Source organism: Acyrthosiphon pisum, chromosome A1 (genome assembly GCF_005508785.2).
Source record: "Acyrthosiphon pisum isolate AL4f chromosome A1, pea_aphid_22Mar2018_4r6ur, whole genome shotgun sequence".
Lineage (NCBI taxonomy): Eukaryota > Metazoa > Arthropoda > Insecta > Hemiptera > Aphididae > Acyrthosiphon > Acyrthosiphon pisum.
In genome coordinates, this window is record NC_042494.1 from 160,445,458 (window position 1) to 160,471,568 (window position 26,111).

At 30.4% G+C, this 26,111-nt stretch overlaps 2 protein-coding genes and 1 long non-coding RNA gene across 15 annotated transcripts in view; 1 reads left to right on the forward strand and 2 right to left on the reverse strand.

Moving 5' to 3' along the window:
• Positions 1–406: 406 nt before the first annotated feature.
• Positions 407–3,821, forward strand: LOC100574536. Its single transcript, XM_003243639.4, has 3 exons — positions 407–698; positions 1,555–1,900; positions 2,980–3,821. The coding sequence occupies exons 1-3, from the start codon at positions 690–692 to the stop codon at positions 3,282–3,284; spliced, it is 660 nt and encodes a 219-aa protein (XP_003243687.1). The 5' UTR covers positions 407–689; the 3' UTR covers positions 3,285–3,821.
• Positions 1,768–3,062, reverse strand: LOC107883440. Its single transcript, XR_001679296.2, has 3 exons — positions 2,940–3,062; positions 2,342–2,421; positions 1,768–1,904 (listed from the first exon to the last, which is right to left on the reverse strand). It is a non-coding gene; the product is annotated as an uncharacterized LOC107883440 (long non-coding RNA).
• Positions 3,822–6,033: 2,212 nt separating the features above from the next.
• The window catches only part of LOC100165535, a 31,345-nt gene continuing 11,267 nt past the window's right edge, over positions 6,034–26,111 (reverse strand). For 2 of the 13 annotated variants that reach the window (XM_016803447.2, XM_016803446.2), the window contains 7 exons: positions 12,090–12,212; positions 9,548–10,038; positions 9,275–9,490; positions 9,111–9,182; positions 8,868–9,046; positions 8,721–8,801; positions 6,034–7,550 (listed from right to left, as the gene is read on the reverse strand). In XM_016803447.2, the coding sequence (XP_016658936.1) occupies positions 8,728–8,801; positions 8,868–9,046; positions 9,111–9,182; positions 9,275–9,490; positions 9,548–10,038; positions 12,090–12,212 (1,155 nt within the window). In that variant the 3' untranslated portion in view covers positions 6,034–7,550; positions 8,721–8,727. Of the gene's footprint in view, positions 7,551–8,720; positions 8,802–8,867; positions 9,047–9,110; positions 9,183–9,274; positions 9,491–9,547; positions 10,039–12,089; positions 12,213–12,751; positions 13,037–13,605; positions 14,897–15,389; positions 15,993–16,438; positions 17,207–26,111 lie in introns of those variants that run through there. The other 11 variants (XM_016803444.2, XM_016803439.2, XM_016803440.2 and 8 more) reach the window with 11 other exon arrangements.

Here is a 26,111-nt window from a genome sequence, read left to right on the forward strand (position 1 = left end):
ATTTTAATCATTTTTAAAAATTGTAAAATAATTTAATTCAAAAATCGTTGAAACATATAATAAGGTTTACTTATTTTCTATACATTTAATTGTTAAGTAAAAACTATATGGCAATTTAAAATTACTGCTATTTTAGCAAGATAATTAAATAGGTAATCCTAGACACAATTTATTATAATGATCATACATTAAGTGAACACGGTATTGAGAATGGACATTTTGAAACTAGTCCAATGTAATTACACAAAATGCACGTGCCACCGTTAGGTATAATTTAACGTATATCCGGTAAGTGGACTGAAAAATCTTTGACAAATTCTAAGACTATTTAACGACGTAAGAGTTGGGTTGTACACGAATGTAATATTTATTGTTAGTCGTTAGATATTGATACCTATATCCTAATTTGAAGACAAATCGATAACTAATTGATGGAGTTTAATATATGATGCACGTAAGTAGGTACTTACGGATGTCAAACATACTTATAAACCTACAACTGCAGGCGTTAGGGCGTCATTCCGTCAAGTCGATTACACACAGTCAAAATTGTGTGTTTTTCAATAGGTACTCTGAAAACAATATTCTATTATTGTTCGCTATTATTAAACACGAAACATTATAATAACACGACGGATAATTACGCGAAGAATTTTACACGGACTACATTGACGTCAAGGACAACAAAAATGACTTTTGTAAGTACAGTGACCATCGTATATTATCAAACCTATATATAGTATATCGGACACATGTATGATGTATTATAACATTGTCGCAAGAACCTACGTTCGAACCTCGGTACCTAATTCGTTCAATTTGTTTTGTTATTTTATGTCAGCGAATATATTGCTCTTGGTTTATCACCCTCGAGTTATTTTGTCGGTGAAACTAAAATACCACATAATATAGCATTAGATTAAAATATTAAATAGGAGTAGACAATATATCAGTGGCATTTTAACATTTATTTATCATGAAAATATTAAATATAGATCCAATAGGTATAGCATAAATCTATTTTTAATTGCAAGATATATACCTATTATTTTAATTTTATATAGTTTGAGGCTGATTGTTTATATACGTTTAAAATATAATATCGAATATTGAATTTATTTTTTTATTATTATCAGTCTGAGTTGGTTATTGCCTATATAGTCTAATTACTAATTAGGAAGTACCTATAATTTTATCAATAAAACAACTTTTCATTCAATATCAATTCTCATTTTTAATTTTGAAATTGTATTAAAAATAAGTATTGACTACTGATATTGCCAATTGGGAATCTAACAATTAATGTAGTTTTGTCATGAAAAAAAATAGAAAAAATGTAATTGTTTATATACAATATATATAATATATGAATCTAATAGTACTAGAGTATCTTATATTATATATATTATATCTTATATTATCTTATATCTTATATTTTAGTATTTTACAATACCTAATAAGTATCACTTTAACAGTTAAGTAGGTAAAATAGTAGGTAATAATATAATTAAATATTCACTAAAAATGTAATCAACTTGAATCTAAACTTTGCAGCTGCAGAAATCCGTCATGTGCGCTTTGCTGGCGGCGTTGGCGTTCGCAAGCTGTACACATGCTCGTCCCGAAGTTTCTGATGCAACGGCGTCCGAGTCGGTATCAACACTGTCGTCGGTTAACGTGCGGCAGATCCAAGCGACGCTCAGGGAAGCCCTTCCGCTGTACAGGATGGCCGCGAAGTCGGCGCACAAGGAACACGGCCACGGCGGGAAACTATCGGTCGTCCACCTGATACTGATCATTGGAAAAGTGCTAGCGCCGCTCGTGGGCGCCATCATCGAACCGCTGCTCGTCAACGTGGCCAAGGGCATCACATGGGCGATCACGTACTCGTTGGCCACGGGTAACTAAAAAATATAATAAAATATTAATATATTATACTTACTACAATATCCTGATTATGCGTACAGAAATAATTGATAATTAATTATATTATGGTTTTGAGAGAGTGTCAGTGGTATGTGATTCCTGGCGGAGGGATGCGCTATTATCTATGCAGAGGTATTACCAAACTGTGGTGGCAAGCTACTAACTTTTGATACGAATATATTAAAATTAACTATTGTTAATAACAATATTCTTTATTCGTGTGAAAAATAAAGGACCGTTGGTATGTTGTGGGTTGCCAAAAAGTATTACATTTTCAAAAAGGGTCATGCCGTAAAATGTTTGGCAACATATCTCCACTCTATCATGGCCTCTGATCACTTCACCCCTGCAAATTATTTATTACCTATAGTAGATTATACCTATATCTAAAGACTTAAAACATATATAGCTTAACTGTTCCAAGTCTGTTTTTTGAGGCAGTTTCTCGTGTAGATGTGTCGATGAGCGTAAGTATATACCTACTCTATAGGTAATCTGAAATCACATACAAATATTGTAGGTATTACACATATTTTAAGGGACACACCCGTATGTGTGCCTCCATCTCGGAAGTGCGTAACATAGCAAATTTACGCTCAGCAGATCACGTGTAGCTCTGTTAGTTTAAAAATTTGAGTGAATCGACCTATTATGAAATCTGATGATAAGAACATTATCTGTGTTCGTATGTTGGTTTTTTACGATACTTAATTCAATTTTTAGCAAATTATGCATAATATTATAGAGTAAATTAAAAATGCTCTCATAACGCACTTAAAAACTGAAGAATCATATAAAAACCATCATACGAACACAGATAATGTTCTTGCATAAAGTTTCATAATAGGTCGATTCATTTTAATTTTTAAACTTAAGGAGGTAAACGTGATCTGCCGAGAGTACCTACATTTGCTATGGTACGCATTTGGAAGACGGAGACCACACATGCGGGTGTGGCGTCCTGCAGGCGTCTTCTTATGGACGATTTTAGGGTTTGAAAATTCTATACTAACTCAATATTGTAATAATTTACACGACCCGTTTTCTGCGCAGGTTTCGACAAGCCGCCCAGTTACGAGCACTTTGTACCAGCACTAGAACACCACGGCGGTGGAGGCGGCGACGATGACGACGACGACGACGGCGGTGTGGAATACGAATCGCACAAGCCGGTCAGTTATTCGCTGAAGGAGCTCCCAGGACTGGCGCTGCAGCTGACCAGCACCGTGCTGGCAGATTCCGGTGCGGGCCAACCGGCACAGCAAGCCGAGGCCATGGAAAAGGCCGAGAGGAAGCTCGTGGGCCTGCTGCTGCAAGGAAATAAAACTGCACCGGTGGCGTTGGCGACCAGCTCATGATAGATCACTCGTCGCATCATCATTATTATTATTATTATAATTTATTTATTTATTATGTAAACCGTGACACGAAAACGTGCTAAAGGTCCGTCGTCCGATCGGAAACGTCCCTCTACTGAACACAATATGTACCTACCTGCGGCGTTACCACTTACTGAGCTGCGTACCATACACGAGCTGTACATATTATATTTATTTATGTACACGTTTTGATCGGCGAAATAAAATATTTACATGTCTAAATAAACATCGAAAACTCGTTCGTGTACACGGCAAATATATTACCGTTTTGTTTTTTTCGCTAACGCGATACGAACGGTTATAGGTACCTACAACTACAATATTGCAATAATTATATAATATACAACGCTGTAGGTACCATAGCCTTGAATAACTTTCATTGAGTCCGTCAGAAGTATCAATAAGACGTGTGACCTGACACCTGTCTCGTCGTCACACATATTATTATATGTTATATATTGGTAGACAAAGCAGTAGTCGCAGGCGAAATGTTTTAAAAAAGAAAATTGTCGTATACCGTATATAGGCACCTACTAGACACTAGTTATAAACATTTTTAAATATTCTTGGTCTCCCGAAATCAAAAACGAAACGAATATATTAACATTATTAAAGGGCGGCATTCATATACGTTTACCTATACCCTGCAGTGGCGTATTTAGGAATTTCAGGATAGGGGCAACACATATTTGCCGCCCCCCTCAACAGTAAATGTATTTACTAATATACTGCATATAATATATATAATAAATATATACTAATTTAAAATTGTAATGTTACATTCAACAAGGAAGGTATAATTAGACATTTAAACAACATTATTGTACCAGTTAAGAGTGAAAAAATATTATAAATAAAATAGTAAATCTTTCAAAATACCTACATGTGTGACGACAAACGAATAATTTGTTAAATAAAAATAAAAATTTGCCGCCCCTCTAAATCTTTAAAAATTTGCCGCTCTGGGCAATGGGACCCATAGCCCCTATCTAAATACGCCCCTGTCTATACCTACCTGCATGGGGCCATATACCCTATGTTATATAGTTGCTTTCTACAAGCAATTATATTTTGGAATTTAGATTGATGATGCGGTTTTATAACCAATCCATATCATACTATTCCCCTACACACCTATTTAATTTAAGCCAGATATAAACTTATTTGAAGTCCGCACATTAATATTTGAAAAATATACGGTATACTAGACAGTTCATGATCACTGCTATCAGTGGTTTGAAAATTAACTCCTCAAAAATGTATTACCATCGTTTTGGAACTTAGGATTCCATAAATCTGTTTCGTGGTTTATAGGGTGGTACCTCTTAAAAGTTTTGTTCAACATTGATCAGTTGATCGCTAGCGGTTCGAGCGGATATACCTAATTAGGGTTTTCAGATTTCCCGACAATATTCGAAAAGTGCACGGAAACAAAAGGGAAAAACCTGTATTTAGTTTAAAAGTTCTCCGCCATTTTCGGGTAAACCGAGGTGGTTCTGTTCGGTTTTTTTAATGTAACGTTTTATAGATCAAGGACGCGCAGCCCAGCGACCTTCCAACTCCTATATAATACCTACCTAACCTAATGTTTTTTTTCGTTTTAAATAATGCATATTATATTATTAATTTTAAATTAGGTAAGTACAGACGTACAGTAGACTGTACTTATCATGGTAAATTGTTTAATCTTTGAACAATAAATTTAAAAATATAAAACCATACTAACAAGAGTTCAGAATAACAAATTTGTTAAAAGTTGAAGATAATATTTAATCTTTAAATTGATAAAAACTTGAGATAATGCGATAAATAACTCAAAAACATAATATAATAGAATAATAAGTATACTTCCTATTACCTATTTAACATAATATATGTATATAATAATATACAGTTAATAAATTATAAAATAAGTAAGTTCTAAATAACAGCTAGCATTCCTAGTTGTTTATGTTCAAAATACCTATCATATATATTTAAGTAGGTAGGTATATTTTTTTAAATTTTTAACCAATATTGATAATCGTAATGCTGTGGTTTAATTTTAAAGTATTTAATCCTGATAAAAATCCCGTTCTGCAATAGGTTGCAACAGATTCAAACTCTCCACAGTATATTAAATATTAATTAAGTTGTAATGTATTGTAATTTGTACACAAAGATTAATAAATACAAATTGCTGTGGCAAAAGATTAAACTATTGATATAGTATGTACAGACCACAATAAAAAAAAAACTTTATTAAAGTACACTATGGAACAGTATTATTTAATGATTTTTTTCAAGGTTACTACGTCTCGGTCTCAAATCTCAATAATATTATTTATATGATTAATGTTTATCAGATATTTACAAATTTGTTATGCTTGTTTAGTGATTAACTGAGTTATTTTATTACTATAAAATAAATCGAACACCACACTAGACATTTTTTATTGTTACAATGTTAGTAAAGACTCGCAAGTAACATAAAATATTTATTTTTATTTGATTTTTATTAATATGACTATACGAGTAGAGTAGTAGACATATTTAATTACAAATTTCAAAACAATTTATTTTGATGTTTGATAACCAATATTTTTTGTTCACAGATTTATTTAACGAAAAGAAAAAAAAAATTGTAAGATCTTTTGACAATAATTGATATCATCCAGTTTCCAAAATCAAGCCATCTGGTGTATAAATTAATCAATGATTAAACATAATATAAATCAACAAAACCACATATGAACAAATTAAACACAACGTTTATTAATCGCAATAAAACCCATCGTATTTGGGTGGTGTCTCATTTTGGTCAAACTTAATCAGTACAAATTGACCGTTCGTTAGATAATATTACTAATATCGATTTGGTCATAATATAAATGTACAATTTGATAGACAAAGCAATTAGTTATAATTCATAATAATAATTATAATAATAATAATAATAATAATAATAAAAACATAATCAATGAAATTAATTTATACTGTGAAACAATAGTATATTGCTTAGGTAATTTTTTTTCTTAATAATACTAAGTTAGAACTACAAGACATTTTATATACAATTTAGATATTTAATATTAAATGTAGACATAACTTAAATACAACATTTTAACAAGTAACAAATACTGCTAAAATCCTTTGATTTGCAAACAAAATGATAAAAATAACTAATAAACAAATGGTAGGCTAAAAAAAAAAAAAGGAACTTATAACTCTATAATTGACATGTTTGGTAGTGGTAGTTCTAAACATTAATGTAGAGGTAACTAACAAAAATGATTGAAAAAACTTAAAAGTTTGAAATTATACTTATGAATGAAAAAAAAATATTATTTTCGAATTATAGAGTAAAAAGACACATTTAATTAAGTTTTTTTTTAAAGAAAAATATAATATGTTACTGATGGCAGTGACCATTTCATCTAAAGGAATTGTTTGCTCAGTTGATTTAAACATATACATCTTCTAATTTTCTAGTTCTTTGGGTAATAGTCAAACATGCCTAACAATTTATATAAATTTAATGGAATACATAATTCGAGATCAATATTATGTACATTAAAATTATTAATGTGTGGATTAATTAAAAAATGTAAGGTGCTGGTAAGTAATTGAAAATTTGAGTTAAAAAAATAATTTATACGTTACTTTGAGAAAATATTATAGAAAATGGATAATATACTATATTATAGTAATACAAATAGGAATGATTGATCTTCCATCATTATTTACACAGATCTTATTTTAGCTTAACAAGACAGGATTTTTAAAAAGATACTGCTACATTTACGTAGATACCTACTATTAATAGTAAAAAGAATAAAATCAATTAACTAAAACTTTGAGCATAACATTTGAAATATAACACATACAAATTTAACAGTTGCTTTGTTTTTATACACAATCATATTTTTGAGCAATATATAAAATTATTATTTAGGTAGGCAATGGTTAAAAAAAAGTTAAGAAAAACAAAAAACAAATAAAAATATAACTTATCAAGAGAAACAAGAAAATTGTACTAAAATTGTTAAGTGTAATATAAATGGACTTAAAATATGTTTGGCCCTTTTTTTGTCCAACAAATTACAATAAAATTAAATCATACAAATTTCTAATTGCAAATAAATTTATCTAAGATTTGTTTAACAAATAATTGGTATTGTTTTATTAAAAAATGACAGCCAGTGAGAATATTAACCTTCCACTGATAAGGTAATATTTTTTTTTAGTACTGGTAATATTTGTTAACTGAAAATTAAAAAAATATATGCATATAATTAATAATTAAGGTAAAATAAATATCTTAAGATTATCTAAACTAAATATTAATCAATTCTAAGTATTTACAGTTCTAAAAAACTTTAATCTTAAAACTAAATTTAATTATATTTTAGTTTGGTGGAAAAATCAAAATATTCAAATAAATATTTTTGAATCGTAATACATTGCAGGCCAGTTGGAAAAACTATTTGTTATTATGCACTATATTATAAACATCTTGTCAGTTTTATGTCTGCCTTACTAATGTACAATTTATAGAAATTGTGTCCAGCAGATACATATTTGACTTGTTAGTTTAATATTTAAGTCGATTGACCTATCATCAAAGTTAAAGGTAAGAATAATATTAGCGTTTATACATAGGTTTTAGGTTGTTTTAATTTTTAAACTAGTTATGAGACTTTAAAATTGTAATATTTTACATACTCATATCTAGCTTAAAATTGAAACATAAAACCGATTTGCAAATTCGGACCTTTAGTTAAATCATACTAATGTTAGCTAACAACACAAAATTGGTTCTGTAGAATAAAATTAACTGTCATACATGTTAGGCGGAGGCAGTAAATAGAAATAATTGTAAATTTGTATCATGGAAAAAAACAAAATAGTGCTATCTATTTATTGAAATTAAGTTAACTTTTTAGAAGGATAATATATATTTTTTGGCTTTGGTTTCTTGAGTGTAAGGAATAATAAAAATATTGAAGATGGTGCACTGTTTAACTGAGCTATACTTTTTATTTATTATTGCTATATAAAAATACTAATGCAACACTCAACTCCTGTATCTACACTTAAATATTTTTAGTAGCTTTAAACTGACGTAACTTTTTTATTTGGAAACATTAAGAAAAAAGACTTCACCATCTCTTGAAATATTAATCTAAAATTAATCCTCGATATTTTAGGTATAAACAACATCCTGCATGAATGATAAATATCAAATTTTGGAATGTTGACCTCAGAATGAATTACTAAAAAGATAACCTAACAAAATATATTATACACATTTATCGGATTTAAAGAATATTAACTTCATTCTTATTGAAAACTATTTTAACAGATAAATAAACAATAATAAAAATTAACATAAACATTAGTAAGAAAAATGTATATTATATCTATATTACTTACTCGACAATCAAAATGGAATACCTCGCAAGGCAACATCTGCCAAAGTTTGTAAGTTGACATTGGAGTCAGACGATGTAGGATCTATATAAACATACATTATAAAAATCAATATAAGTTGAATTTGTGTACAATAAAAATAATACTAACTTGTATTACTTTGACTTTCAGCAAATGTCCGTGATACACGCTTTTTATAGTGAACATGTGTAGAGCTACTACTGGTACTGGATTCTGGACTTGATAATCTACTGGAACTAGCTTCTGAAGATATTGGTGAAGGCAGTCTTTTAGGTTCCTCAGCAGTTTCACATTTATTATCATTTTCACTAAAATCATATAAAATAAAATAAAAATTTACCTAATCAATCAACTAATAAAATAAATACATACTTTGTTCTAAAACGTTTTTTAGGAACTACCATGATTGAAGTAGAATCTAGTTCTTTAGTTATATCATCAGAACTAAAACAAAAAAAAATTATATTAAATACATTGCAAAATAATATGTACATGATATATTGTGTAATATTACTAATAACTAATAGAGAACATACATCAGTTTTCTTTTATTATCTTCAATTATTTCGTCAGTGTTTTCTTTTAGTTTGCGCAGTGCAGCTGCTTTGGCACTATTTCTTGTTTCACGGCGAGATTGAATTGGTAATGAATTTATTTCAGGAGCTTGATTATTTTCTTCTTTTATGTTACATTTTTTACCCTTACGACGTTTTGCAACAGTATCATCAGCGTTTGCTAACTTTTTTGGTCCCCTAAAAAAATCGAATTGATTAATTTTTTTAATTATTAATATATTTTTCAGTAATTACATTTTTTTATTTTGACGTTTTGATAATGTATCGTTCATGAATTGTTGGTAACGTACTCCTTTACAAGCCCTATTAATTCTTCCTCTAGGTTCATTTACTTCAATTTGTTCAATTAAGTTAACTGGTAACTGTTCAATAACTGTAGGAGTTTCTATAACGTTTGAGTCATTTGAGTCTTCTTCATTACGTCTTAAAGTGAATTTTTTGTACCCAGACCGATAATATGGTTCAGTCTTTTGATCTTGAGCAGTTTGAACACAGAGATTCATATTTTCCTCGGTGTCTAAATTATTATTCTTGGTAACATCACCAAAAGTACGTTGTAGGAACTCAGATGCTTCTGTATTTGGCTTTTTAGGATCGTCCTTGAAAGCATTACGGCATTGAAGAATAGTCTCTTTTAAACATTTTGTAGATACTCCTAAATGGTTAGTTGGAGAATGATTTTGGATAGATACATTTTTTTCCGCTGTATCAATTTGATCTGCTTCCTATAAGATTAAAAATAAAAAATAGATTTTTTAGCTGTAACAAAACCATTGACCAATTTATTCCTGTCTTAACCAGTGGTGTATCTATGGGGCGATATGTGGCCCTCCCGCAGAAACCAAACTCTATACTCAATAGTTGTATATAATAATACGAATATATGTGTATACTGAATGTCTATTAAAATCTTTATATACCCCTACCCCCCATGAAAAAATCCTAGATATGCTACTGGCCTCAACTATGAGGGTAGACATATTATAATCACACATTTTTTAATAATACAAATTTTAAATTTACCTATAATAATTAAATGCATACTACGGAACACTAACTTATTTATATAAATACAGGTTGTTCCATATTACCTACATTAATTTAAAGTAGTAGGGTTATGTAAATTATTCCACTATCCCAACCTTGAAATCAGTAAGTTATTAGTTATACCCAATTTACATATAAGATATTTCTAGAAATATTTTGGTAATAAAGTGATAAGTTTTTTAATTCTTTTTTTCACTTTTTTATCTAGGAATGATGGACATTTTAAAGTTAATAACGGGGTTAATAATAAATAAAAAAATAGTAATATTTTACTAAAACCATAATATAATCAACATGTATTACAGATATTTTAATTTATTGGTTAGTATTTTAAATTAAAAAGTCCATTACCTACTTTCATACATTAGTAACAATCTAAAAAATTACTAAAACACATTCTTTAATCTCATATTTAAACTGTAGTTAACCAACAAACATTCTAACCAAACAACCATATACCATAGACCTTTAAACTATAATTTAAACAAGGTCTGTTCATTTTTGCATATACCAAAAAAATTTTAAAACCAAAAAATCCATTATAATTGTAATAAAATTATCAAATTTAAAATCATTGGAAGTCATTAATTTGGAATATTAACTATGTAAATGTGAGCTTGTATTAGACAACAAGACTTTTATTTAATAACTTTTAGCACCAAATTTTAAGTTTTAATTACATTGTATTCCATAAAAATACGGCCACAACTTTAACTGTTGTTTACTATAGTAATTATAGCTTAATTAAAACCATAGACACATAATTAGTCATAAGTGTAGGCATTGACAAAAAAAAAAAAAAATAAGAAATTTCCAATAAAGTTAAATTGATGAATAAGGTACTTAATAATTAAAATATCAACAAATAATTCAATTTAAATAACACTTATAGTTATAATTATATATTGATGCATCATCAAACAATATAAAATTAGGTATATACAGTACGGACTACAGAGAGATTCTTTTATCAAAGAAAGTATAAACCTTTTTAAAGAAAATATTATTTTTACATATTCTTAAATTATTACAAAACAATATTTTTTAGTTTTTTTTATAAAATTTTTTACTTTTTAGAACGATAACATATATTCATCATTTTTAATTCTATAGCAGAATATTATCTGGAGTATTTTGATAAATTAAAATCAAACTTTGAACAAGTAGCTTATAAAATATAAGTATTTACATTTTAAAGTTTAGATGGGCAAAGTGAAATTGCGCGTTGGTACCTCAGTACCTCACATAGTGTAAAGACCATTGATTTTAAAATTGTTATAATTTTTCAAGTAATGAATGTTCTTTGATAAAGAAAATGTATATATTTGATATTATAAGATAAGCAAATATTTAAGATTAGATTTTTAAATAACTCAAAAATGGAGAAAAATGAATTCTAATGCATTTAGTGTTTATAAAATTATTTTATTTTATTCATTGTATTTTATAACAGACTATTATTAGCATGAAAAATAACTAGTTAAAGTATAAACTATTTATGATAATTTATTAACGATTATACATTTTAATTTATAACTTAGGCAGATGATTCATTAAATTATTAATCAATAATTATAGAGAATAAAATCTATAAGTACCTACCATTATTTTTTTATGAATTGGAAGATAGAACTTAAAATAAATAACTAAAATTAAAGCTTAAATATACCAACTTTCCTTCTTATTATGATTAGCTTATGTAATAACAATTAAAGCATATTAATCTTACCATTTCAGCTTTTTCCAAAAACATCTTTTTTGGGTAATAATATTTTATTTCACTAACTGTGTCTTCTGCTTCGTATTGCATATCTGACCATGTAGTTGTATCCTTAAGATATGTTCCTTGACACTAAAATGTATAAAAAAAACAATAAGATATAATAAAATAACAAAACAAAATAAATTGTTCTTAATTTTGGAAAATAAGTTGTCTAAAAATGAAATGTCATCAAATTCAATAAAAAATAAGTGCTTGAATAAATAATTTCAATACTTATTTATATTTAATAAATGTATTATTACAATGTGGCAGATGTAATGATTGTTGGTTTATAAAAGACTGAGTTTAATTATAATCAAAAAATAACGCATTGAATATTTTTCTTTAATAAATTAAGATTTGGTCTATTATTCACAAAGAATAATTAAAAAACAATTTATTGTGACTAATATTTGACTATAACGAAGATAGTTACATATTAGTTATTTAGGTATACTAAATAAATTACAGCCATATTTTAATGTAAAAAATCATATAATAAAAAATTTATTGTAGAAAATAAAACTAAAATATTATGATCTAATAGGTCTCCATAGTTTCTCAGATTTGGTATATAAGTATTAACGTGAAGAAAATATATTGATCTACTATTTATTAAATTTCCTTACTGTTAATTTGAGATGAATATTTTGCGATGTACTATCAGACCAACTACTTGAGGGCAACCCTATATTGGTGTCACACGGTTCATTCCCCATTATTGAATTTCTACGTTGTACATACATCATCAGAGCTTTAATGGGCCTATAAGATTGAAAAGCACCGTTGTGACTATTTTGATATGAGTCTTCAAGACCAACATTAACGCTCATGGTAGATAACAGATAATATTAAATATTATTTAGCTAATAGATCAATTTGAAAGCTATATTAATGCTTTATCATAATCCAATCTGAAACATTAACACAAAAGGATAAGTTTCAAAAACAGTAATTGAAGTCACTATTTTTTAAACACATAATTCTGTACCTACAAATTTCAAAAACAAACACAACTGTTCCAATAATATTACGAATATCTAAAATTAGTTAAATTATAAACCTACTTCCACCTTAATATCAATAAATATTGAACAAACGGATCTAGGATTTTATACAAGTATTTACCTATATAATATAACACACATATTTTTAAAAATATTAAATGTAAGTAGGTATAACAACATTTTTTAATTAAAAAAGTTATCATGAAGAGTACATAGATATTGTCTGACACAATACACAACAGTAATAGTCGAGGTAATAGTAATCTTTGAAATTTCCAACAAATGTAGTAGCTTTGTTAAATATTAACAAAATTTATTTTACATACTTACTAGTTGTCAATATAATTAAAACGATACATTAAATCACTTGATTTAAGTAATCAAGGTCTAAGTCTCAATATAGTATGATAATAAAGTATATATTTGTCGAAAATGCAGTATTTAAGATCCTCGTGCAGTGGTTCTATTAATCTTACCTAATTGTAAAATTTAACAGCAAAAGATATCTTGAATAATCATATTTAAGTTATGTGCGATTTGTAGACGACAAAAATCTGATGATCGAAATTTCCTTGTTCATCATAGAATACATCCATCATTAGGTAAATATACCCACTCTTAGAATAATATCAGCTAAGTTTCGTTTCTACAAGTAAATGTGTAAGTTTTAACCATGTTTTATAAAAGAAGATATTATATAGTAATTAAAAGAGATAAAATGTAGGTAATTGAAAGTAGAGACAAACTGAAAACACCAAATTCCCACCACCACCATGGAAGTTGACCCAATATGAAATTTTAATCACAAAAATAAAAGCTTCTGCTTCCTGGAAATTAAAAAAATTTATTTAATTGAGCAACATATATATAATAAATTATATATAACAATTTTTGTTTGGAAATCCTTGAAAACAAAAAATAAATGATCAGACTTGACATTTTCAGTTGTAATTTCTGGCTTCGTTATGATTGTTGAGATTTTTTGTTAATTGTATTTCAAGTTCAAGAGTTAATGACACAATCAGCAAATTTCACTTTTACACTAATACGTTTGCGAAAAGCCTATGTTTACTTAGCCAAGTATAGAACCCAGTATATATTTATTTTTTTTCGTCATCATATCCAATCCATATTTTCCGTTCGGTTCTGAAAACAAGGATACACAGGCGATATAGGTAAACATTTCGACGTAAACGTGTAAAAAAGAAAAAGTTGTAACCCAAGTATCGTTTGTATTATTTTAAAAACAATGTGTACCTATAAAAACTTGTTAAATTCGAATGATAGGTAGGTATAGGTTAGGTACCTAGTCGATAATTCACAAGTTGCAATACTATGCGCCGAAATTTTACAAATAGAAGGGGAGAGAGGTGATTACCTTCGGGCAATAATAACTTTCTCGTTATTATAATTGGTTTCGTTTTCGTACATATTATTTATAGGTAACAATATTTGTATACGTGTGTACCTACCCGAGTCGCAAGTAATATGTAATAATTGTATCGGCCCAGGATGTAAATGGCCGAGTACAACCCCCACAACAAGTTGTTTCGAAAAAGACGACTTAAAATCCTTAGAACAGGTGCCTATCCTCCGACGCCTATGGTGACTGTCAATTTATTATTGTCGAAAACGACATGCAGCACTCAAGTCGGCATTAATTCGGTACATAATATATACCTAGGCAATACTGTGTGTAATACGATATAATATAGTATTGTAATATTATTAACAAACGATAATATTATATTAGCGACTGGTCGCGGTGGTATTATTATTAGCCGCGCACCGCACCGGGGCAGAGCGCGCGTCCGTGAGAATGTCAACCTTGAACGCTCGGTTTTGTCTCTATAAACTTGAAACTTGCGCGATCGACAAATCCACCGAACAAATCGCAGGCACACACTACAGCAGCTCGAATGACCGTCGTACTCTCGACGACACGATATAAACTACAATTGATACAATATAGGTATTAGGTAAAGGAGCGGTACACACCGCTGCCGGGTGAGCACGCGCCGACACACACACATACATACATGATATATATGTATATATGTTATATAAAGTATATTGTAATAACGGTCTTCCGGGAAGCGGAAAACGATTAACAAATGTATATGATATACGCAAATAACGAAAATCATCGAAGAGACAATGATAATAGTAATAATAATTAATAATCCTTTATAATATATTAAGGGTACAGGACACACCGACACCGCGGCGTATTGTCAGCCGAGCCGAAGAGTTCGCTTACCGTTATGCAGGTACGCGCGTATAATATTGAAAAGCGATAGGTGTGGGGGCAGCAGCAGTAGTCACTCGTCGTCGACCGCGGGAACAATCCCGATACCTGGAAAACGGGCGACGGACAGCGGAAAAAAAAACCGAAATCGGAAAAACGAAAATCGGTTGTAACGGCGGCTACGGGGCACGTCGTCGTCGCACGAAAACTGGCGGCGAACAGAAGTGCCAGAAGTGGAACGGTGGCACGGTGCGCACCGCGGACGTATCGTTTGCTGGCTCGCGCGCGCGCACACATACACACTCACACACAAACGTGCGCGCGAACCACCAACCGCACGCGCTTACCGTACGCGGAGCGCAAGCGCAACCGCGATCTCTCAAACTGTCGCGCGCACACACACACGTACACACGGATACACACACAGACACGCGCGCGCGCGCACGCGCGTCGCGCCAGTGAAACGATTACGTTTTACACGAAAATTGTTTGATAAATGTCAAGTACAAGATTACAAGTCGGACGGCCCTGAACTAGGCATATAAATATGTGTGTAAAATGTGTATACACAGTTACACACGTACGTGTGTGCGTGTGTGTGCGACGTAGGTAATTAACGCGCGACATATAATAATAATAATAATAATTATTATTATCTGTAAACTATATGGGAACGACGCGGGTCTGATGGCTACCGGGTGTTACGTGAGACTCTGACCGGCCGTCGCCACCACTACGGGTGCGTATAAATGCACTAATGCGTGTCGAAAAATCGAAACGACAATTTTGTCGACGGACTGTGCGTGACGAGAAATATAGGCCATCAGCTGGTGTGAGAGAAATATATAGGTAATCGCCGTCTGTACACCACAAGAAATTCATTTCATCCATCTATCTCCATATTTTGAGAAAACGTTTGCGAATCTCGACGGGCGACGACGACAGCGGCGGTCGTGCCGAGCGACGTGGAGTGGACGGCGAGGGGAATGGGTGGAGGGGGAGAAAAAGTGGAACATATTGCACCATTACTTATATCATAACCGCGATCCTGACCCACTTACCACTGGGCGCATGCCGACGTCCTTAGAGCTTCGATTGTTCGTGCCGTCGACGGTTTTACGCTGTCTGGACGAGACGACGACGTGGGAAATTCTCGACGGAACGCGGCAGACACCACGCGAATCCCGCGGTTTTCCGACCGGCAAGAACGGTTACGTTTTCAAAAGCGCGCAAAGGTTTTAAAAACTTCTCCCGGTTTTCTCCCACATACCATACAACAACAATAACAATAATAATAACAATGTTATCTATAAAGCATACGATGATAAAGTCGTAGGTGACGGAGAATTCGAAAATCGACGATAAAAACGCAAACTCACCTCGTATACAACTGTTTAAGAATTCAAAGATATATTATATTGAATAATCGACGACGATATAACACGATCGCGGGCCGCTAAAAATTACCACGATCCTTCGGAAAATGGGCGTTCGAGATTTCTTATATAATATGTAAAGGTATTAAATAATAATAACCAACCAATTATTATAGAAATACTCAAATACATATAATATTACTTTATTATATTATTACAATAATAGCGTCGGCGAGGGTCGACAGCCGCGGCAGACAAACACAGCTGATGCGGACGCGGAATTGTCGTCGGCACTCCACTAAATAATAATAGTATTAACGAGAACGGATAAAAGCGGCGCGGCGAAACCGAAACACACGGAGTAGGTAACGGCGACGTCGACGTTCGGTGTGTGCCGGACTGCCGGGCCGGCCGTGTTGCTACTCGGTACAGTGACGCGTGTGACTCGCCGCGTGAGCATGTGGGGGATAAGTGGATTGTGGATAACCGACGGCGGCGGCGGCGGCGGCGTCTCGCAGCGTCCGGCTCCGCCGTGACGTCACGGACGTCATCAGCTGTTCAGGGCCAATGGGTGGTAGCCCACAGGACGTCCCCCCCGCCGTCACAGTCAAACGACATCACGTAACGAAAGGGTCGCGGGGAGTAGACGTACTCGGCTGCGGAGACGGCGGTTTCGCGGCAATCCACACGCGCCTCGACGTACCTGCTGCAGCAGCAGGCCGCCCCAAAGCGTGTACGTGTAAAGTAATACATTAAACGGTGTTCGCTGCGTCGTACGTGGTGATACAACACGTACGACGTACCTACTCTTGTCCGATATAGTGTGTAAGGCAAGCGAGGCGGCAATCAATACGGAGCGATGCCCTCCCACGCGGCGCGTGCCCCATTAACGATATTTAAAAATATTTCGTCATATAGTGGTACTAACTGTGGTAGTAGAACGAACGTATTTTTATTCGATGCCTCCATACTCGTTCGACTACAACTCCGAGTACATCGTTTCGGGAATTCGGGACGCCACCGATGCGGGCAGGGTGGTGGTAGCGGGTTTGTAGGTATATATAGGCGCGCAAATATTTTGTTGTTCGAAGTGCACTTATGCGTTTCTGGGTATCAGATGATCAGGTACATCATCTACGACCGACCGACGTCAGAATGGACGGTTTAAAAAAAAAATCGTAATGCGACGATGGCGACGGTTGTCTGAAAGTTAGGTATACGGTTGAATAACAAACATATACTTGAACCGACGTTCCCCTCCCCCGCCCACCAGTTGATAAGTCCCGAGCACACGCAGCCGTGTCGTTACGGAAAGATCTCGGAGGTCGACCGAACGCGAGACCAGATGTGCAATGCGATATGTATTTTGTTATCTGCCGTCCAACACGGAATTGTGTTACGCGATAACCGAGTTTGTTGGGACAAACGTGACGTCGCACATTGCGTTTTTATTCAGCTTTTTTGTCTTTTGCAATAACAATTATTATTATAGTACGATTGTACGAATACCTAAAAATGTTGCCATTGATTAAATGCTTTAATTCTATAAAAAAACTGGACGCAAATACAATAATAATACATAGTTAGGTAAGATATTATTATAATCATAGCGATTATTGATAAGTATACCCACTTCACATTTTATACATTCCCAATAAAATAATAAGTGCCAAGTGGGTAAGTGTAATATATTACTCTGAGATAACGCCATACACAAGTATATACAATGGTTAACGCTATCCGGAAGAAGTTAAAATACCTATACGAATTGTAGGTATATTATAATATTGCTTTCTAAAGTAAGTTTTTTTTTTAAATTGTTGACCCATTTAATTTCTTGTAATATTTTTCATAGCGTACCCCTCTATATTATATTGATATTCCTACATCTTTAATGTGCTGAGGTAAATGTAAATTTAGAACCAATTATTTTTTAGCATTATTGTAGATTGAAAAATGACAATAGTTTATTCTATTATTCAACATTAAAACGGAATACGGATATATAAAATATACATACTTGTAACTTAGATAGATATAATAATATGTATAGTATTAAATATTTTGATTACGTGTAAAAAATAAAAAATCGACCGTACTACTACACGCGTTTAATATTGATAAATGGGAGTTAATAAATATAATTACACAAAAATAAAAATGTATAGGTTCTTTACAAAAATTGGCCGAAATTCAAGATTTTCAGTAGTTGTTTTGAGATTTGATCACAATATAATAAATTTAACATATTATTACCGTATTCGTTTAATTTCCTATCGTTGGTTTTTAAAATTACATTGAAAAATTATCATTCTAGCTTTATATTTTATACATAAAAAAATAATATAGTCTAATTCATATAGTTCTTTCAATTAATTAATGCCACTAATTTGCCCGCATCTCTCGTGACCCACTTTTTAAACATTATTAACATTCATACACAAGGGAAACCCAGAGAATAAAGAAATCTAAATTTAAAATAATATATATTATATTAAATTACCTATATTTATTACATAAGAAAGCACAAATATGTATCAAATTATATTTGTGTAAAATATAAGTGGAAGTGTATAAAGCTGCAAAATATGATTATGAATTATGATGTTAAAACTTATAAGGTTTGTAATAATTTAATATTTATAATAAATATATGCATAATGCATAAGCATTATATTATTATACACAAATACCACGAGAATTTTTAATTCAGTATATTTCACAACTTCGACTCTATGTAAATGTAATATTGTGCATGTCAGTTATTAAAAATTTCATTAATTTATATTTATTCCATAATTTTATAAAATTCAAATCAAACTAACAATCGCTAATAATGACATGAATGTAGTGCTTAATTAATATATAGACAATTAGTATGAAAAACCAGCATACTGCTATTACATATTAATCATATTATTATATTGGAGTAAAATATGTGATGTGTATTAGTATATTGTACATAGGTACTCTGGTATTATAAATGATTGGAGAATGGAGATAATTACACTGGTAATGTTCTTATACTCATCAATTATCACTCATGCAAATATGACACTATGATAGTATAATATTATAATTTGGTAATAATCAATAAGTAATTGTAACTTATAAAACTTTTTTTGAGCAGTTTATATTCTATATATGACTATATGTTTATATATATATAATATTATGTAGTAAGAACTTGGTACGTGTGTTAAGGTGCACATAAAGTATCGGGTTTGGAAACCCAAAACTAATATGTGTGCGGGTAGACAGTCCAATAGTCCATCTGCAGGCCATTGAGTGGGCTACTGGCCTAAAGCAAAAAATTTGAACTAGACCGGTCTAGACAGTGGAAATGTATTTAAGTTAGAAGGTGTGGACTACTGGACTCAACGGGCCAGCTGCCGGCGTCCAATGCGCAGTTTAATATATCCTCCAAATAATATACAAATTAGATTTTTTTACGACCCCTTTATCATAGCAACACTAAATTATTACGTATATCCGTGAAATTCATATCTTAAACTATTTATAGGTGTATGGGGAAACAGTCCACGAGTTTGGCCCGTTATCCCAAAACTCACAGTCCAAATCCGATACTCGATAACGTATATTCGTATGCGCATTGGGCACCTTTAAACAGAGATAACAGTATAACACGAAAAGGTACAACGTCCTCTTAATTACCCATGTCCTATATTAGTCATTAGATGCATTATCAATTCATCATAATATGCGATTAGTGATTTTATTCAATCATATATTATATAAGATAAGTATTAAAGTTAAGTGTAAATATATTATAAAAACGATATAATAGTGATAACAATTGGATAAATAGCCTAGGTACGAATTTTTCATAAAGTAGGTATTATACTGTATAGTGTTTACGAATACCTGCATATCATTCTAGGAGTGGCGTTGGAAGAAAAGTTAGATTGACTTGTTGGAGCCTATGTAAAAAATGCCCTGAAATCGAATGTTGCTTTAGAGGTCTCTCTAATAAACGAGGCGCGTCTATTTATCCATTTAATAATCCCGAGATAAAACGATAATGAAGGGTTTGACGTCTAGTTGATAGTGATTCAAGGCAGAGAACCTCGTCTAAAGGCTGATAATCGTGAGGTGGATGAACTATGTGTCTATATTATGTTTAAACACTATACCCACCATAATTCAGAAACCTGTTCTGCACTTTATCAACTCTAATTTAATCGCCTACAGCGTATGAAGAGTGAAGACCAGACAATAGCTCCATATTCTAGTACCAAACGTACTAATGCGCAATAGAGAACGGAGAGACATTTGGGAGAATTGAAACTGGCGAAATGTCATCTAATAAAGCCAAGTAAACATGTACGGCTTTACTCACAATGTAATCGATTGGGGGACGGAAATTTTAAAACGGGACAAAAAGAAACCTTAAATCAATAATTTGGTTAACACGTTCAAGATGCAAACCATCCGGAGAGTCGTCAAACCTATAAAATCTTGAGTCCCATAGAATGACATTTTTGACACAGTCAAAAGTGACGCAAGGTCACACTAAATTGAAAATGTATTCATAATACTATGGATTATTTTATATAGTCTTCTATATTATTCATTATATAGATGCATTATTAATTCATCATATCATGCGATTAATGATTTTATTCAGTCACATATTAAATTAATGCTTTCAGCGTTGTATAGGTCAAGGCAAATTTTCGATTTTGAATTATGAGGGTATGTTTTGTACTCAAAACAAATATAACAAATGAGTAGTTATTATATATTATATAACTTTATAATTATATAATTATTAATATTAACACGACAATTTTAAGTAAGTACACAAAAATATAAAAATATGAAATATCCTAAAAATTGCCTGAGTATGCACTTTTTCTGAAATATTCAAAAATATGCAAATTTAAACTTTGTATTTAATTTTGCCATTTCATAAAACAAATTTATGACTTCCCTAGAATAATCTACGATTACTACAAAATAACATGTGAATACAAGAAGTCCCGACCCTACACTTATGAGTTATGAAAGTCAATGATTCAATTATGAATATTATTGAATAATAAAATTCTTATATTAATTATTAATATACCTATTATTAATGTTTATGTGTGAGTATTTCATTTTTTTTTATATTTGGTGAGACACTGAGACTTAAAGGATTAATTTAAAGAATTATATATTATTGACGATTAATATTAGATATAGGTACCTACCATATACGTTGATACTTTTTGATAGGTACTTCAGCTTTGATATCATAATATACATTTTAAACAGTTAAAATACAAATATAAAACCTAGTTTATAGTTTTATATTTTATCACTGAAAAGCCTGTGATACGTAATTAGTAATGTAGTACTTATTAGTCATTATTAGGGCTAGGAGAATAAAGCACTAAAAACCTACAATAAAGGAATTAAAAAATTGCCAATAATGCTACAAAAAAAGCATTTTAACCAAGAAAATGCAACTAAAAAAGACTTGAACATTTTTAATATCAAAAAATAATTTATTAACACATTTTTATATGTTCACACCAAGTAATCCTTAGAACAACTAAGCACAATTTATAAATATTGAAAAAAATAAATTAAAAATTGTCTTATTAAATGTCGATAAATGTTAACGTATTATGTAACCACTACTTCTCACTCGGTAATCATTTTGACAAAATCTAAGAATCTATTTTCAGAAATATTTTCCGGTAAGGCAATAATATTTTACTACGAAATCACGAAATAAATATATATAATAATACAATTAAAATAAATTAATAAATAATAATTTAGATAAATATGTACGTAAATGTTTTAAAAATGTTAAATATGCATATAATTAACAATAACTAATTAAAAAGCTAAAAAACTGACAAAAAGTACCAAAAAAAGCATTTATTTATGAATATCACATAAGAAAATGCAAAAAAAAAGCAAAATCAAAATTGCATAATTGAACGCTGTGATGAATGAATCGAATTTTGTTTTTGATTAGCTATATCCTGTAATACTATGAAAGAAAATGCGAATGCTACAAAATCCTATCACTAGTCATTATCAATAAAATATAAATATTACCATATAGATAATATTATAATCATTGACATATTATAAATAAATTATAATGTTAATCAATATATTGGGTCGATATTAAATACTATTTTATAAAGATTAAAATTTCTAATTTCTTCATTAATTAATACAATTTTCAAAACATTTCACTGTTTATTATAATACAATTATACGCATGTTATAATCTAATATTCTAATACATAAAATATTCAAATGCATATTCGTTAATCAAGATAATATTATGAAATATGTTTATTTTTTTTTTATTGTATCATGGACTATTATGTCCATCAATCAACATAGATAAAATATAAAAATGTAAAATTATCTAACAAGAACCTGTATAGACGTATAATAGCCGCATAGGTAGTATAGGTATACTTTATGCACTTAACAGTGCGGGTTATGATAAACTACTATACAAATATTAAGTACCTACTTAAAATGGGGAATGGTAATCTACTACATAGACATAGTGTTAACTCCTACAAAAGATAATGTTGACTCCTCCAAAAGATAGTTTTGACTCCTACAACAGATAGCGTGAACTCCCTACGAACGATAATAAAATAATAGTTTTTACAAAAAAGTCAAATTAATTTTTAAAAAGGTGGACAAGTGGGTACCGCTTCACAGTGGTCGAAAAACTAAAAAAGGTGGCCAAAAATAAATAACTGAAACTATGATATTTATATATATACAATTATCATTGAAATACATTTTTATTGATATAAAATGTATTACAATTTGTTTTAATTATTATTTTTTATTCTGAAATGTATTCTGGTTCCCCATCACTGCAATAATTTATGTCTAGCAATAAATCTTCGACTTCTGGGAGCAGTTTTTTTATATTATGTTTATCAACTTTTCTGAAGCTGCTTATAAGAGGATCCTATGATAGTAATAGCCTTTGAAAAATGTCAGTATTAATATTAATCCTGGAAGACTTTCGGCTGTAAGACTCTCTATACCTCTTAATGTCTTTATTGCTTGATATGACTGTCTTGACGTTCATATGACAACAAGCGAAAGTGAAAATATGATACATTAATTTTATGATCCTCCGATTATTATTACTATTGGCAGTGGTGTTGCCAGTGGGTAGGGGGATGGGGGGTGTTTTGGTCATATTTATGCAAAAAATAGATGTTATATGCTTTAGATTTCTACAAAATATGTTATCTATTTCATATTTGATATTAATACGAAGATTGATGACTATAATAGCTGAGTGCACAATCCCAAAAAAGCCTCTAACAAGTTATATTAAATATAAAATTTAAACACTTTCGTCCAACTCTTCATGTCCATTGTCCAATTGGTTTTAAACAATTAAACATAAAATATGATTTTAATAGAATATAATTATTATATTGAATAAAATGTGTAAAATAATTAATAATAATAAAAAAATGTTTGACAATTAAACTGAAACCGTTATGAAACAAGAATATTAAACACAAACCTATTATATATGAATAACAAATAATATGCGAAGTATTCATATGGTATTGTTTTATGGTTTTATATATTAGATTAGTTCATTCATTCATGTCCATTGTCCACTACATGATCAACTTCCTCGAGTCTCTATACTCTATACTGATCTCTGACAGTCTTGCGCACTTGCACGTGGTCACGTAGTGCCTGTATTGCGATTTGCAGTCTAGCACTGACTTTACCTTCAAATATCAATATTATCCAATCATAATTCATAATGCCATAGATAATATTTATTGTAGTACCTAATTATGGTTTTTATTATAATCAAACCATTCTAAAAATCTAAAATAAAATATTTCAAGACAAATGCTAAAATAATGAATTTGAGCAATAATATCAATTGGAAAACACAATATTAAAATTGAATATCTATTTAAAAACAAAAATGTATTATGGTTTGGATTTTTCTAGTTGCTAATTTTAATCTGGGTATGCCCCCCTATTTTAACTTATGTTTAATACCACTATATAATAGTATAATATATATTATTTTATAAATTATATACTTATCGATTACCTACTTATTAGTCATTGCACAATTGTTATAGTAATGTTACTCTTAAAAGTTAAGAAAGAAAACTAATAAAGGATCGTCAAAACTTTTTTAACTATGACACAGTATTATGAGGTGAATTACTCCCGACATCAGTATTGCATCTATAGACTATAGTACCTACTACCTACATTAAAATCATTAAATTAATAGCTGGTAAATGCATAATACGACAATTTAACTATTTACAAGACTATTTGTATCTAATATCCTTACAATAAATCTAAATTATTCATAGGTTACAAGTATTGAAGTACTAAAGTAACCATGAAGAGTACACAATAATCATTAACAATTAATAAATAATAGTACTATAAATTAAAATATTTATACACATCACACATATTAAGATTTTTTTTAAATCAATCTAACGAAAATACATATTTATACGATATTAGGACTGATTACACATACTTAAAGTTGAATTATTATTGAATTTATTTTCAATAAAATGTAATTATAATGTAATGTTTATAAATACATAAAAATACTTTTGATAAAATACTATTTGACCATGTAAGTATAAACTATAAATAATGTTTGTTGGCATTTTTAAAATCATAAATGAGATAGGTAAACGACCACTCATCATTGAAACTAAATACTATTATTGGTATAAGAACAATGATTAGTAGGAACTGCATTCAATATTTTAATGGTAAAATAATTATCTACAACATTTTCTTATACTTATGCCCAATACCCATAACAATTTTACGTATATTACATAATATATTATATTTTCTTCTACATATTATATTATATAAAAATTAATGTACGTTTATTTGGATCTTAATGCTTAATATATAGACTTAAAAGCTAGAGAAGTAATTAGTACAAAATTGTACACACATAATCTTTGAGACTCAGTGAGTGTTAATGTAGCTTAGTTTTTCAACTGCTTAATATATAAGTTATGGCTAATTTAGTTAATACATACATTTCGTTTAGACTCTCAAAAATCGAATATTTTTTGAATACCTACGTCCTACATAAAATTACCATTGGTTACAGAAATAAAAGAATCTTTTATATAATCAATTCATACACAATAATTACATGTATACTTACTGAAAAGCTACTCAACCTATTTTGACGAAAATTTCAAATTTTTTAACAACGTACGAAAATATACCAATACAGACAGACGAATTGCCCATACCGGTCGAATTAGTTCACAAAGTCTCATACGTACACCGAGTACCGTAGCCGATTTGCTCGTGAACT